We start from the raw sequence: 14262 nt of genomic DNA on the forward strand, positions 1-14262 counted from the left end.
TGCATACTATACAACTTTACATAGGTATCTCACTTTTAATGTCTCATATAAAGAGCCAAGTTGCATATATCTTACAAGAAAAAAATATCTTATTGCTTTGGAGCTTAGTTTGCTCCTCAAAATATTCATTTACTATTAAGTACAGCTTTTCCTGAGCATACTCTTATCAGTGCTAAAGTAATAACCATGAGTCTGAAGTAAGCATCCCTAATCTCAGAAAACTGTATGCAGTGTTGGAACTTAGCCATTATTCAGTCATTATCATTTGTGAAGTAAACTTTGTTCTAACCTCAAGACATGCTAGTGCAAGACTTTCTTGGTATTTCGATAATTAAACCCTTTGGTTTGGTGCCCAAGGTGAGCTTTTCAGAAGAAAGGCATGTGTTTGACTGCATAAGGTTTTTGATGTTCAAAAGGCCTTAGAGCATAAAAACTGTAAATAGTTTAAAAGTTCTTGATTTATTAAGTTGTTTATTTAAAGTTAAAAAAATTATGCTAGCATGTGGGTCAGTGTTAGAATGTTTGTCTTATATGCCTAGATCTAGGTTTATTACAAGCATACACGTGCATTATTAAATTATCTCTTACATACTTAAACTTTTACTCAGGAATGTAATGCAGCCAACCTTTTGCTTTTAAAGTGGAACACAACTTTTTATCCCAGCATCTGGAGTTTGAAGGCAGGTCTACACAGTGAGGTCCAGGCTAGTCATGGCTATATAGACGGTGCCTCAGAATAACTTAAGCTTAACCAGAACAGATGAACCTTCCTAGACACATTGGAAGTTCTGCTTCTCATTTGATCTCTTTCCAATCACTCGTTTTCTTTTCTGTGTTCTCATTCAGTTATACTTATTTGAAGTAAATCTATTTCTTCTACCCCAGTGGTCTTTTGTGTGTGTGTGTGTTGTCTCTCTCTTTCACTTCTTTTCCCGATTTGGTGAGGACAGCTCTGTAAGAACTTTTGCTTTCTGTTCTTTCAGGCTCATTTCTGCTGAAAGAAAATAAAACTTGAGACCTGTGATTCATGTAATTTATGTCAAATAGCCCAAAGAGTTGTTTGAGCTTTGAAACCTGGCGCTGAGAACATAGCAGAACAGGCCAGGACATGCCCGGGCAGGCCCATCATTAAGACATTCCTGAGGCTGCTTGGCCATAAAGATAAAGAGAATGACATGCCGGACTGGCCCGGAGCCTCCCTATCTCCCTCCCTCCTGACCTAAGTTAAATGTTAAACAGGCTGCTGATGTTTAAATGAACCAATCATGTGAAACCGCGCCAATTCCTCCACCCAGTCCCAGCCCCTTTTCTATTAAAAACCCCTAGCTTCCAAGCCTCGTGGTCGAAACCACTGTCTCCTGCATGAGATACACGTTTTGACACAGAGCTCCGCCATTAAATTACCTCGTGTTTTTACATCAAGATGGTCGTCTGTTCATGATTCTTGGGTGCATGCCGAATCGGGAGTTGAGTGGGGGTTTCCCCACTAGGTTCTTTCACTGCCTTAGATGAGACTTTGGCTTACCAACCTGAAATTGATCGGTCTGATGATGTCAGCTATACCACTTTGTGAAGGATTTGTTTCCTTTCTTTAATAAGTTTTCAAAGACTGGAACAAGGCATTTGTTTCTTGGAGTACATGTAGTCTTAGAATAAAAGGCACAGTGCAAAGTTCCCCTCCTGCCCCAGTCCCCAAGGCCTTTGATAGGAAACGTCCCTGAAGGGCCTGGTGCTCATCATAATGGGTTTCTAGGGATGTGAATGGCTAGAAAGTGGATCTTCCAGGAAAACTGGTCTGCTGTGTCTAGAGTGATTGATGTGGCAACATGGACCAGTTTTCCTGTTTGTAAAATAGCTAATCATAGTATATGAAGCTGTCAAATACCAGTAAGTTAGAAGATACAATTTAAGAAAATAAATAAATAAAAATGCCCTAAATAAGACTAATCAAGACCTTTAAGACCTATTTAAAATGACAACAAAATCAACAACATAACACAAGACCTTACTGAAGAACATAAAAGTGAGGAAAATAATTAAGAATACACTTTGCTCAGAATAAAAGTATATTATAATATAAAGGTGTTAGTTCAATCTAATGTGTGCATTCAGTGTAATAAAGTACTTAAAAATAGGTGAATCAATGTTGAAGCAAATTGAGTTGGGCTAAGTGATTTAACTGTGGAATGATTTGGTTGTTTTTCAAGACAAGATTTCTGTGTGAAGCCTTGACTGTCTGGGACTCATTATGTAGATCAGGCTGGCCTTGAACTCAAATAGATCCACCTGCCTCTGCCTCCCAGTGCTGGGATTAAAGGTGTGCGCCAACACCACCCGCCAGGGAGTGATTTAGGAAAGAGAAAAGCATTATTTAATCTATATAAACTAACCAGAACAGAGCTCCTGTCTATTTTGGAATACTGATTTATTTTTAGTGTATGTGTCTAGGTTTGCTTGGAGGTATGTCTGTGAACCCCATGTATCAGTGCCTGTGGAAGTCAGAGCCCCTGGGACTGGATTACAAATTGTTATCTGCCGTGTGGATCCTGGGACCTGAACCTGGATCTTCTGGAATATACTGACTGTATTATACTCCAGGATGTCAGGTTGTAGCTTTTCTCAGTTGTAAGTATACAGACTACACAGGCCTCACAGCCTCCATTTACTACTCCAACCACAGTTGAAAGCAAGAGTGCTCAGATTCACTCTAGGCTGTCTCTCAGAGCTGTGCTTATCAGTGGAAGTGAAACATAGCCCTGTCCATATGGACAAAAACTGACTAAAAATCCAGAGTTACCCATTGTCTCTGACTGGGAGAGGACAGTTGTCTTATCTCTTATCTCCAAAGCATCAGAGAATGGTGAGACCCTATGGCAGCCTCTGGTTCCAGAAGGCACTGGTGGAGAATAACTTACTGGTTCAGCTCTAGTAGAATGAGCGCCAAACTTGGTGAAGGATAAGAGATACATGACTGGGAAAAAGAGAAGAGAAAGATAAAATGCTCCTGCTGCTGCTTGGAATTTACTCATAGGACCAAGATGTGTCTGTATCGGAGCAGTCCCTGAGATGCTGGACAATGTGATACAGTATTTATCTTCAGAAGGGAGTCTCCCTGGACCTCTCTCTTTTGAAACTCAGAACTGGGGCTGGAGAGATGGCTCAGCAGGTAAGAGCACTGACTGCTCTTCCAGAGGTCCTGAGTTCAATTCCCAGCAACCACATGGTGGCTCACAACCAACTGCAATGAGGTCTGATGCCCTCTTCTGGGGTGTCTGAAGACAGCTACAGTGTACTTATATATAACAAGTAAATAAATAAATCTTAAAAAACAAAAACAAAAGACCAAAAAACTCAGCACCGCTGTGTGTGCATTTTCAGAAGTCAGGAATCTGGTACAAATAGAGCGTGTCTTAGAGATGAAGAGTTTTTCTCAGGAGAAGCAGCAAGGCAGTTGAGCAGACAGCTTTTCTGTTTAAGGGACTTTTTCATTTTGTTTTAATATACAGGTTCAAGACTGAGGTTATATTGTAGAAACTTGTAAAAGATACCTTTGGGTTCTTCATATTCATAGTTAAAAATGCTTAACACTGGGATGTTCTGTTGGAGGTGGGGCTGTACTCAAACATGTGAATAGCAAAACTTGTTCATAATTATTAACAGAACAAGAGTCAATATAATATGTAGATATCAAGGTTTGATGAAGCTGATAGATTATTAGAAGACACAGTATATATAAACACAATTTATATCTATTAATGTTACTATTTGCTAGTGAGCCTTCATTTTATACTTTCATTCCAATATAACATACATATAGAGAAGCCTATAGCTTAGTCCTCTCTCTCTCTCTCTCTCTCTCTCTCTCTCTCTCTCTCTAATACAACCCAATCAAGATTCTTTTTAAGATTTACTTATTTATTTAATGTATATGAGTACACTGTAGCTGTACAGATGGTTTTGAGCCTTCATGTGGTTATGGACTTGAATTCAGGACCTCTGCTTGCTTGGTCGGCCCTGCTTGCTCCGGCCCAAAGATTTATTTATTATTACACGTAAATACACTGTTGCCAGTCTTCAGACACACCAGAAGAGGGTTTCAGGTCTCATTACGGGTGGTTGTGAGCCACCATGTGGTTGCTGGGATTTGAACTCAGGACCTTCGGAAGAGCAGTCATTGCTTTTACCTGCTGAGGCATCTTGCTAGCCCACATTCCAGAATTTTCTTATCCCTCCTTTATGTCTACTTGGGTCATTGAAGATGAGTTGTATTGCTTCTTTAATTTTACCTAAATAGAATCGTGGATCATGTAATGGATGATGGCTTTTGTTCCTGAATATTTGTGAAATTTATTGATTTCTGGAAGAGCAGTCAGTGCCTGCTGAGCCATCTCTCCAGCCCCAGTTCTTAGTTTCAAAAGAGGTCCAGAGAGACTCCCTTCTGAAGATAAGTTTATTGATTTGTGGCAAGTGGCAATGCTAATTCTCATTTTGTAGTAGCCTATTTTATGAAATATAGTAAAAAGGTGTGTTAGTTACATTTTTGGCATACATAATTGTAAACATAGCATTGCATATAAATATTCCAGATTTTTACATACTGGCCATATAACTAAGGGTCTTGCTAAACTATCTTACAATTCTAAATTGTAGGGCCTTTCATATTTTTTATCTGTATATATGTCAAATAATTACAACCTTATTTCTTTTTCTAATCTTAAATTATTTTTCTTTGTGTAATATGAAAAAAAAAGTCATCAACAATTGAGTAGGGCCTTATATAGCATTGCCAGAGACAGGTTTCTCAATCCTAGCAGGAAAGCATTCCTAATTCACCTTTAAGAATTATGTTAGCTGGGGGCTGGAGAGATAGCTCAGTGGGTAAGAGCACCGACTGCTCTTCTAGAGATCCTGAGTTCAATCCCCAGCAGCCACATGGTGGCTCACAATCATCCGCAATGGGATCTGATGCCCTTTTCTGGTGTGTCTGAAGACAGTGACAGTACAGTATTCCTATACATTAAATAATAAATAATAAAAAAGAATTATATTAGCTCTGTTCTTTAAAATAGTCTTCCTTTGAAATTTATGATGGGCACTAAATGCTAATTGTCAGAATTGTATGTGATTCCCGCCTTTCAGAGTGTGGTCAGTTTTATGGATAGATTTTACATTTTAAGCTAGGTTATATGTACACATGCATGCTCGCACGCACATTCTTTTTCAGTAGTTTGTTTTGTAGCTGTGTTCATGGTATCTCTCCTCCTCTTGTCTTTTTTCTTTTTCTTGTAATGTCTTTGTCAGTTTCTATTTAGTTGTATAAGCTTTAAGACCTGGTTGGCTCATTGAATGGGTTGAGAGGTGTTTATTTTTAGAGTCTAGAAGAATATATGCATGCAAGAGATTATTATCTATTCTTTCAGTGCTGGAAACAGCGCCCCATTGAGTGCACATGAGTTTCTTATAGACTTAACTGTCTTCACAGCTATAAGACTATGCTTTTCTGTTTTAGTCATTTTTTTAAGTGTTGGTGAATTATATGGTTCAGGGAATAGAATTTTTCATTTAGACTCTTATTACATGGAAATAGAATTGTTTACAGTGTCCTCAGAATCTTTATATTGCCCATTTGTGTTCCAGTTATGGTTAACTCCCTCTTTGTTGTTCAGTGTGTTCTCTGTCCCCTGCTTCTTTGTCTGTCTTCTTCTCTAGGTTTCCAGATATTGAAGAAGAATCAAGTTCTTTCTCATTTGTTTCTCTTTGTATATATGATTTATTCTTAACCCCCCTTTCTGAGTCTGATTTATTTAGTCTAGCCTCAAAGTTGCTCTGTAGCTAAGGATGAGTTATATATCTGATCCTTCCCAAAGTATCTAGCAAAAGCAACATAAGGAATGAAGACCTTGCCTTGGCTCATAGTTCAAGGGTATGTAGTTCATGGTGGGAGAGACGCCACAAAGCAGGAGCTTAAGGTGGCTGTCACATTGCATCTGCAGTCAGCAGTTCTGGTTCTAAGCTTGCTTTCTCCTTTTCAGCAGGGTGACACCTCAGCCATAGAATGATACTGCCCATTTTTAACATGTGTTTTCACAACTCAGCCCACTTTAGAAACTCCCCCATACACATGCCCAGAGGTACTTTTTTATATTTTTATACTAAATAATATAAGTAATATAATATGTTTGCGGACCCCCCTTCCCCCCCACACAAGCACACAAGCCTCATAAAGGGTTGCTGCTACTATTGGCTTTTTAATATTTCTCTTTGTAGTCCTGGCTGGTTTCAAACTTACCTTGTAGCAGCACAGGAGGGCCTTGACTCGCAAGTTCTGGGTTACAGCTGTGAATTCTGCACCTATCATTCTGTGGATCTTATGTTTTCCACTGCTTCCATGGTTCTCAAATTGGTGCCCTGGTTTTCCTTTTAGTAAATTTATTGCTTTATTTACTTATTTGCTTTCATGAGAATGACTTATTTTACCTTCTTTTTAAAATAGATACATTTGAAAGATAGAAGATTTTAGGTTATGGTGTTCTTCCTTCATAACAACGATGAGTCACACTCTTGCTTTCTCTTTTTGTCTTGTGAATTTTGCTTCTTTGAAGTCAATTTGTCTTTTGTACTGACTTTGAGTTTCTTGTAGGATTTTATTTTTTAGTAGTTTGGCTATGATACACCTAGTTTGTTTTTAAAAGTTTTTCCTTTAGGGCTGGACTCCACTGGTTAAGAACACTGGCTGTTCTTCCAGAGGACCAGGTTCAAATCCCAGCACTCATATGGTAGCTAACAACAGTCTTTAACTCTGGTCTCAGGGGAACTGATACACAGCATGCATGTGTTGTTCACTCACACATACAGCAAAACACCCACACACATAAAATAAAATAAAAATAAAAAACTCTAGCTTGAGATTTGTAGAAGTTCCTTGAGTTGGTAGCTTGATTGCTTTTATTAGTTTTTTTTTTAAGATTTATTTATTATTATATGTAAGTTCACTGTAGCTGTCTTCAGATGCACCAGAAGAGGGCGTCATCTCATTACAGATGGTTGTAAGCCACCATGTAGTTGCTGGGATTTGAACTCAGGACCTTTGGAAGAGCAGTCAGTGCTCTTACCCACAGAGCTATCTCTCCAGCCCAAGGCTTTTTCAGACATTGTTTTAAAAATACTGGCTTGTTCCTTTCTCTTTTTCATCATGTACTGTTTTTAAGTCATCAGTTTAGAAATATGAGAGACTTCAGTTAATTACCTGTTTAATCAGGTTCATTGTTACGTTAACCACATATAGTGAATTCCTTTTAAAAGACTTTCAGACTATCTACTTTGTGTTTCTTCTACTTATTTTTTTTATTGTGTGTGTGTGGACACACACACGCACGCACGCACGCACGCACGCACGCACGCACACACACACTTTCCATAGTGTGGAGGTCAGGGAACAGTGTTCAGGAGTTGATTCTCTCCTTCCTCCATGAGGGTACTGGGGGTCAGACCCAGGTATCAGGCATGGGGCAAGCACTTTACCTACTGATCCATCTCTCCAGCCTGCAGCTAATGAATCTGTAATTGCAGTTGTATTTCTTTAGTCTTAGAGTGAGCATTAGCGTCTCAGTATTCCAATTCCCTCTTGAAATCTTGACTTTTATCTATGTTTCTTTCATTTCATTGAAAATATTAATCATAAATATTTTAAGCAACTTAATAAAAAATTAACCAAATGTTTCTTACCAGCTCGTGTCTCTCTTTTCCCCTTGCTTGACTCCAGGCAAGTAATTGACTATGATGTGGTTCATCTTAGAAAAGCCCATGTTTCTCATTTCTCTGTTTTTTCCTGTTACTTGCCATGCGTTCTTTTATTTGATGTATTCTAGGAATTTTTCATCTGCCTTGAAATCTCTTAGAGTTTTTAATTGCATTCATTGATTTACTGTGTGTGTAGGCACATAGTGCGTGCGTGAGTACACTTGCTGTAGCACATGTGTGGAGGTTATGTCCTTTACTATGTGGGTCAGGGAGACAGAATTCAAGGCACTGGGCCTGGTGGGAAGCACCTTTTCCCACTCAGTCATCTCAGTGGCCCTTTATCTGCTATTTCTTGTTGGGCTGGGAGTGGTGCTGCTTACAGATTTCTCCATCTGGAGCAGAATCCCCAAATGGACCATAATAAATGGACTTATTGCTCTTTCTTTTTGACAATTTATAAATCTGAGTTACAGAGGGATTGCCTTCATTTTTTCTTTACTTTTTAAAGTTTGCCTCTTAGTATTTATTGGATATCATCTGATATCAATGGGAAATTTGCAAAGAATCTTTTAAAACAGTTTTTTTTGAGCTGAGTTAGTATTTACTCTAGCACTTCTGACCCTGTGTGCCTTCAGTATCACCTTAGTGTTCTTGTTCTATGTGACTCAGTTCCAAGACAGCAGTGCCATGTGTCCCTTCCGTCTCTTCTGGGCTTCTGTCTCTTCTTGCTGGGCTTCTCTCTCTCTCTCTCTCTTAGACATATTCAATTATCTAAAGCCCTATCAGTTTTGGTAAACTCAGCCTAAAAACCTTTACCTAGCTAGCCCACTCAAAATTGTAGTAATATGCTGGGGTATTTTTTCTATAATTGTTCGGAAAAAAAATCTCTAATGCCACAAGAAACACTAAATGCATAATTCATTTTATTGGGCTTTTCTTCCTCTCCAAGATTGCAGTCTTGGAAATACTACGCACCTTCAGATGTGTGCATTGAGGTACTTTGAATAGCAATCATAATTATTCTCACTGATGGTGCTAGTTGGATGTACTCTGTTCCATAAATTAGAATTAATCATTTTTTTCTCATCCTAAAATATCATATACGTGTATACACACACACAGAGGTATGTTCATGTGTGTGCACATGTGTACATATTCGTGTGGAGGCCAGAGTTGTATCTTCCTGTTATTCTCCCCCCACCTCAGCCCCACTCCATCCCCTTCTTGAAATGGTCTCCGAGTGACCCTGACGCTCTTTAATGCAGCTTCTGGACTCCACAGTACAGGGATTAGAGGCAGGCACTACTACAAGTTTTTAAGTTGCTCACTGGGAATCTGTGCATCCTGTCCTCATGCTTGTGCAGTAAGCACTTTACCACCTGAGCCCACTTCCCATTATGAAGCTTTGCTAATGCTTTGCACAGTTCTGTAGGTACTGTTTCTGAGTAAGTGATTTCTGTAACAGATCATCTTCAAGGTTTGCATTATGTTGAATGAATGTAATCAGGCCTTGTATAATAATTTCAACAGTTATCTTCTGGACTAAGAAGCAGGTGTTTGGTATATCAGATCTCTGGAAGCCAGTGTGGAAGTGAAGGATTACCACTAGCCACCCCAGCTCTTTTGAGTTTAACTTAAAATCAGATATTTTATTCTCCTTTTGGACTGTGTTCATTGAAACAATTTTCATAGAGATGGAAATTCTTACAGAAATCTCTCATATTTCTCTCTCTAGAAAGATGAAGTCCTCAATACATTCTGAAGAGGATGATTTTGTTCCAGAGCTACATAGAAATGTTCACCCCCGAGAGCGGCCTGATTGGGAGGAAACACTCAGCGCAATGGTAAATCAGTTGTATACATATGTATATAAGCAGTTACATAAGCAAAACAGCATTACTCACAGGAAACAGTGCAGTAGTTTCTGTTGCTTTGTATGTTTATTGAGTAGTTCCTTTCAGGTACTGTTTTAAATGCTGTGGGTAGGGAGGGAGAATGCTGTGTGCAATAACAATTGCTGGCTATATGAGAAGACCTGTATGGTCTTTGTGAGAAGGTGAAATACAAGCAGACATTGAGGAATGTGAAGGAGCAAGTTGTGTGTTTGTGTGAAAATGTATTAGGTGGTAGTAGAAGAAGTGAAATAAAGACTATGCCATTAAAAAGCAAACTGGAGGAAGCACATATAGTGTTGCTCAAATTAAATGGGCTGGGGAAGAATATGAGGTAAGTGTGAGGACTGGAGAACAGATCTTGTGCTTTCTTGTAATCTAATGACAAAGGCTTTGGCATTGTATGCTGAGTGGGGTTGTTAACCACTGAAGGACTTTAGGCTGAGGACTGACAGAATCTGGCTTGACATAGTAAAGGAAGCCTAGATTGCTAGTAAGTAGTAAGAGGCAAAAAGAGGCCCTCAAGAGACCAGTGAGGGATGCTATAGTGATACAGGAGACCAGTGAGGGATGCTATAGTGATACAGGAGACCAGTGTGGGATGCTATAGTGATACAGGAGGCCAGTGAGGGATGCTATAGTGATACAGGAGACCAGTGTGGGATGCTATAGTGATACAGGAGGCCAGTGAGGGATGCTATAGTGATACAGGAGACCAGTGTAGAATGCTATAGTGATACAGGAGAACAGTGTGGGATGCTATAGTGATACAGGAGACCAGTGAGGGATGCTATAGTGATACAGGAGACCAGTGAGGGATTCTATAGTGATATAGGAGATTAGTGAGGGATGCTATAGTGATACAGGAGGCCAGTGAGGGATTCTATAGTGATACAGGAGACCAGTGTGGGATGCTATAGTGATACAGGAGACCAGTGAGGGATGCTATAGTGATACAGGAGGCCAGTGAGGGATGCTATAATGATACAGGAGATTAGTGAGGGATGCTATAGTGATAAAGGAGACCAGTGAGGGGGTGCTATAGTGATACAGGAGACCAGTGAGGGATTCTATAGTGATACAGGAGACTGGTGTAGGATGCTATAGTGATACAGGAGACCAGTGAGGGATGCTATAGTGATATAGGAGACCAGTGAGGGGGTGCTATAGTGATACAGGAGACCAGTGAGGGATTCTATAGTGATACAGGAGACCAGTGTGGGATGCTATAGTGATACAGGAGACCAGTGAGGGATGCTATAGTGATACAGGAGGCCAGTGAGGGATGCTATAATGATACAGGAGATTAGTGAGGGATGCTATAGTGATACAGGAGACCAGTGAGGGGGTGCTATAGTGATACAGGAGACCAGTGAGGGATTCTATAGTGATACAGGAGACTGGTGTAGGATGCTATAGTGATACAGGAGACCAGTGAGGGATGCTATAGTGATATAGGAGACCAGTGAGGGGGTGCTATAGTGATACAGGAGACCAGTGAGGGATTCTATAGTGATACAGGAGACTGGTGTAGGATGCTATAGTGATACAGGAGACCAGTGAGGGATGCTATAGTGATACAGGAGACCAGTGTGGGATGCTATAGTGATACAGGAGGCCAGTGAGGGATGCTATAGTGATACAGGAGACCAGTGAGGAATGCTGTAGTGATATAGGAGACCAGTGCAGGATGCTATAGTGATACAGGAGACCAGTGAGGGATGGAATAGTGATACAGGATACCAGTGAGGAATGCTGTAGTGATATAGGAGACCAGTGCAGGATGCTATAGTGATACAGGAGACCAGTGAGGGATGCTATAGTGATACAGGAGACCAGTGAGGGATGCTATAGTGATACAGGAGACCAGTGAGGGATTCTATAGTGATACAGGAGACCAGTGTAGGATGCTATAGTGACACAGGAGACCAGTGAGGGATGCTATAATGATACAGGAGACCAGTGAGGGATGGAATAGTGATACAGGAGACCAGTGAGGGATGGAATAGTGATACAGGAGACCAGTGAGGGATGCTGTAGTGATACAGGAGACCAGTGAGGGATGCTATAGTGATACAGGAGACCAGTGAGGGTGCTACACTAAGCCAGAAGTGATAATGGCCTGACCCAGGATAGTAGCAGATACAGTGAGAACCGGTTAGAGTCCAAATCCAGTTTTTATAGATTAAAAGAAATGATTTTTATGGGCAAAGAGTGTGAGCTAGAGATGTCAAAGATGACTTCATGCTTTTGACTTGATTAACCTGGAAAAAAAATCGAGTTTACTGAGTTGCTGGGAAAACGCTGTAGTTGAGAAATTAGTACAAAGTCCATCAGTGTAGTTTTCCAGAAAGTCTGTTTCAGCTACTCATTTATTTAAAAAAAAAAAATCTGTACTTTGGGTCTATTAGTAAAAATGATTGAATTCTTTTTATGAGCTATAATACTATTTTCAATTTAGTTCAAAGTTAATAATACCTGTCATAAAAATGTAGCATAAACATTCATATATAAATGATGATCTATGAGAGTTCATAAATTCAGTTTGTAAAAGGTCTCTTCCTTCAGATAGATTTGCATGTATTGATACCAGGTCTTAAGCGTAATGGTCTTTTTAACTGGATTAAACCCAGGGACTTTGTGCGTGCCTGCCTGCCAAGCACACTGCCGCTGCGCTGTGTTCTGAGCTCCAAGCATGTGATGCTACTTGATCAAATATTGTTACTGGCATTTATAGAGTTATTGGTTTTTATATTTGCTATTTTATTTATATTTGCTTTTAATATCTCATTGTACTGCATATTAACCACTTCTCAATGAAATTTAGTTACAAGCACCTCATTACACAGTTAAATAACATTTATAATATGGAAACTCACTTTGCACATTCATTGTGGTCTGCCTATACTGCTGTAAGCGTATAGCTTGAGTTTGAAAATTATTTTCATTGTAAACTGCATAGGAATGAAAATATCCCTTCTTAATATTTGATAGCTTGAAAAGTGTATATAGTAGCTTGTGAATACATATGACTCTAGGAATACTAGCCTTTCAAATGACTTCATAAACCATGCTTTGCCTCATAATTTTAGGTTACGTTCCTTTAGAAATACCAAGACTGTTACAAAAATAAGTTACTAAATATTTTAGTGTTCAGTATAGATGTTGAAATATGTCCAACCAAGCCTTTTTCAGCAAAACACATATTTTTCCCCAAATCAGGTAAAAGTAAACTGTACTTTGGGTTGTATTGAACTAATCTTAAGTTATTTATGAGTATTCTGTCCTGTAGATGTTCCATACATATCCCTCCCAGAGGCCAAGGCTTCCTATCCTCTAAACTCATTAGTGTCTGAGCCATGTTGGTTACATTTATATTCATCAAGAAGGAAGGAACACAATTCACTTATTTTATTTTATTTTGTTTTATTTTATTTTTTTTACCAACTGCTGATATTATATCAAGTCTTCAAAGAACAATTTTCTCTAAATGGAATTAAGCCAGTTTGTATTTTCTGGATGAGTTTCTTGGGCTGCTATAGTTAATCATAATTGAGTTGACTTCATTGATAATCAGCTTTCCTTGTTCAGTTAACAGATGAGCTACTTTGAAAAGCTACTAAGGTTACAATCTTGTAATTTTGTGAAGAAATTCTAGATGATGATATCTATTCTACAGCATGTTTTGCCTTTGATTTTTCAGATAGTTGTTTTTCTGTGAGTTGAAAATGCAGAGTACATAGCTTAACTATTAATTTACTTTTAGTTCACTGTGCAATATTTTGCATTTATATTACTGAAAATTAGTGGTGACTATTCTTCCTTTATTGTATGATACTCAAAATTATCTTTTCTTAATTTTTACATTTTATTATTACTGCTCTGTGTATGTGTGTGCGTATGTGCTGTATGTATATACATGTTCCAAAGATGTTTGTGGAAGTCAGACTATAACTGTAGGAGTTTGTTCTTTCCTTCTATCTTTGTGTGGGTTTTGGGGATCAAATTAAAGTGGCTATGTTTTTATTGTTGGGCAGGAAGTGCCTTTACAGGCTGAGCCATTTGTCAGTCCCCATTATGTGACTTTTTAATTTTGTAATTTGATTGCATGGTTCTTGAGTATGAACTTTGTAGATGACAACACCATACTGTAATATCGAAAGGCTGGACAAGCCTGCTAGAGGAAAGCCTTTCCCATGTCTTCTGGAGTTAAAATCATTCTGTAGTTCTCATAGTGTGCTGTTTTTTTCTGTACTGTAGTACTGATCTCGGTATGTGACTGTAATCAGTTGTGAACGTATTGTCCTTCTACTGTCCTTCTCAGAAGGGTAGAGACCACATTTTTTAAAAGAAGATTTATTTTGTGTACATGAGTGCACTGTAGTTGTCTTCAAACACAACATTTGATCCCACTACAGATGGCTGTGAGCCACCATGTGGGTGCTGGAAATTGGACTCAGGACCTCTGATAGAACAGTCAGTGCTCTTAACCACTGAGCCATCTCTCCAGCCCCCTATATTCATTTTAAAAGAGGATGTAATCATGACTTTCAGGAAAAATAGGATATATTTAACTTAATTAAGGAATCCTTTAAGAGTTATGTTAAAATTCTCTAGAGGAACACAAATG

General features: G+C 39.0%; 1 protein-coding gene across 7 annotated transcripts in view; it reads left to right on the top strand.

Annotated features, from left to right (window-relative positions):
* The window catches only part of Arhgap32 (Rho GTPase activating protein 32), a 251819-nt gene that overhangs the window by 103470 nt on the left and 134087 nt on the right, over positions 1–14262 (top strand). For all 7 annotated transcript variants that reach the window (NM_001370957.1, XM_006510445.4, NM_001370958.1 and 4 more), the window contains exon 2: positions 9476–9584. In NM_001370957.1, the coding sequence (NP_001357886.1) occupies positions 9480–9584 (105 nt within the window). In that variant the 5' untranslated portion in view covers positions 9476–9479. The remainder of the gene's footprint in view (positions 1–9475; positions 9585–14262) is intronic.

The sequence above is a fragment of the Mus musculus genome, chromosome 9, assembly GCF_000001635.26.
Source record: "Mus musculus strain C57BL/6J chromosome 9, GRCm38.p6 C57BL/6J".
NCBI lineage: Eukaryota > Metazoa > Chordata > Mammalia > Rodentia > Muridae > Mus > Mus musculus.